Source organism: Nestor notabilis, unplaced genomic scaffold (genome assembly GCF_000696875.1).
Source record: "Nestor notabilis isolate BGI_N333 unplaced genomic scaffold, ASM69687v1 scaffold22569, whole genome shotgun sequence".
Classification (NCBI taxonomy): domain Eukaryota; kingdom Metazoa; phylum Chordata; class Aves; order Psittaciformes; family Psittacidae; genus Nestor; species Nestor notabilis.
Window position 1 is genome coordinate 5,750 of NW_009945358.1, and position 1,629 is coordinate 7,378.

Here is a 1,629-nt window from a genome sequence, read left to right on the forward strand (position 1 = left end):
GGAATGCCATGAGTGCTGGGTTTGGCATGGCCTGGATAAGATCATGGGATGCAGAGACCCCTGGGCTGGACACTGTTGGTTTTGTGGGGGTTTCATGGGTTCCCCGATGGGACCTGGGTGCTGCTCCCAGGGGGGCAAAGAAGGGGCTTGGCCACCCCAATGGCCACCCAACACACCAGCACCCACCTCCCTTCTGTGACTCGATCTCCTTCTTCGCCTGCTCCAGGATGCTTTTGATGGCATCGTCAGAGCCGGTCTCTGGCGTCCTGATCCGCGGCGTGATGCTACCTGATCAAAGAGGCAGGATAACAGCTTTGTCACCAGCGCTGGTTTACAAGCTCCACTTGTATGTCAAGAAGTATTTACTGCTCCTCACGTTCAGTTATTTTTAGGGATGCTGGTTTTAAGACAAATGTCACTCCTGATTAGTCACTAGCTGGAGCACGGGAAGACCTGCTAGCCCCAGCTCCCAGCCACCTTGACTGCTCCATCCAAGGGCACCCACTCTCCACTGGCATACAGGGTGCTGAGCAGAGACATGGGCATGGGGACCATATCCCCGATTCCTGGCACTGTGTCCCCCTGGCTGTGCAGGTAAAGGGTTAATGCTGGACTGGATCCAGGGATAAATCAGAGCCCTCTGGATTGAAACACCAGCATGGACCTGGACCTGCAGTGCCCAGCCCCTGTGTCACCGAGGGGAAGAGTGACCAGCCATCACTGCTGCCACCTCTGGGACAGGGCCAGAAGCCACTATCCCTGGAGCCAGACGTCACCATTTCATGGTGGTGCCGACACCGCACCGAGGTCCTGCAGCACTAACACTTCATTATTCTAACAAAATATTCCCAAACACAATGATTCATGCACCACGGAACAGCCCAATGAATAATTAAATGGCACTTGTCAGAATAAATGAGTAAAGCACGTCCAGGGATGCAGCTTCCACAAGGATGAGTTGCTGTTCATTGCTACTGTTTGCCAGGGCTCCATCCCACCTGCAGCCACTTCCATCCCACCCCATGGCCAGTGGGGGGACCACTGGGGACAATCCCCGAGTGCCACCGGTGATCCTGTTTGTGTCCCTGTCTCTTGCCATTCCAGGCTGCTGGGCACCCCTGCATGGCATTAGGCACCCCGGGGTGCTGCTGGGGTGAACCAGGATGCATCAGGATAGGATCCCATGGTACCACATGCAGCATCCCGGTGCAGGACCCGCTGGCCAGGGCCACCCCAACCACTCACCTCTCTGGCGCACCTGGATAGTCCTCAGGGCCAGCACGTTCTGCTCGTCGGAGAGGAACTGCTTCATCTTGATGAACGGCTCCTTGCCCTTCACCGTCAGCTTGTGCCAGGGCTTGGGCCGGGCCAGGATCTCGCTGACAGAGCCCTGCGACAGCCCCAGCACGTAATGTCCGAACACCCGCTGCCCGATGTTGTGCTTCAGCAGCTGCTCCTTCACCTGGAAGGCGATTTCGGCCGTGTCCAACTGCTCCTCCTCAGCGTTGCTGTTGGTGCTGCCCTCGGTTGGCTCTCCAGATGGACTGGTGGCCGGCGCGGTGCCACTGGGGTGTGCGCTGCTGCTTTTGGCACCGAAGATGCCAGAGGGGAAGGATGGCGCCACGCTGG

General features: G+C 57.9%; 1 protein-coding gene across 1 annotated transcript in view; it reads right to left on the reverse strand.

Moving 5' to 3' along the window:
- LOC104412212 (homeobox protein cut-like 2) overlaps positions 1 to 1,606 on the reverse strand; it is a gene marked incomplete at both ends in the record, with an annotated part of 7,349 nt that extends 5,743 nt beyond the window's left edge. Inside the window, 2 exons of the mRNA XM_010022851.1 lie at positions 187 to 288; positions 1,246 to 1,606. Coding sequence (XP_010021153.1) covers positions 187 to 288; positions 1,246 to 1,606 — 463 coding nt within the window. The remainder of the gene's footprint in view (positions 1 to 186; positions 289 to 1,245) is intronic.
- Positions 1,607 to 1,629: the final 23 nt, after the last annotated feature.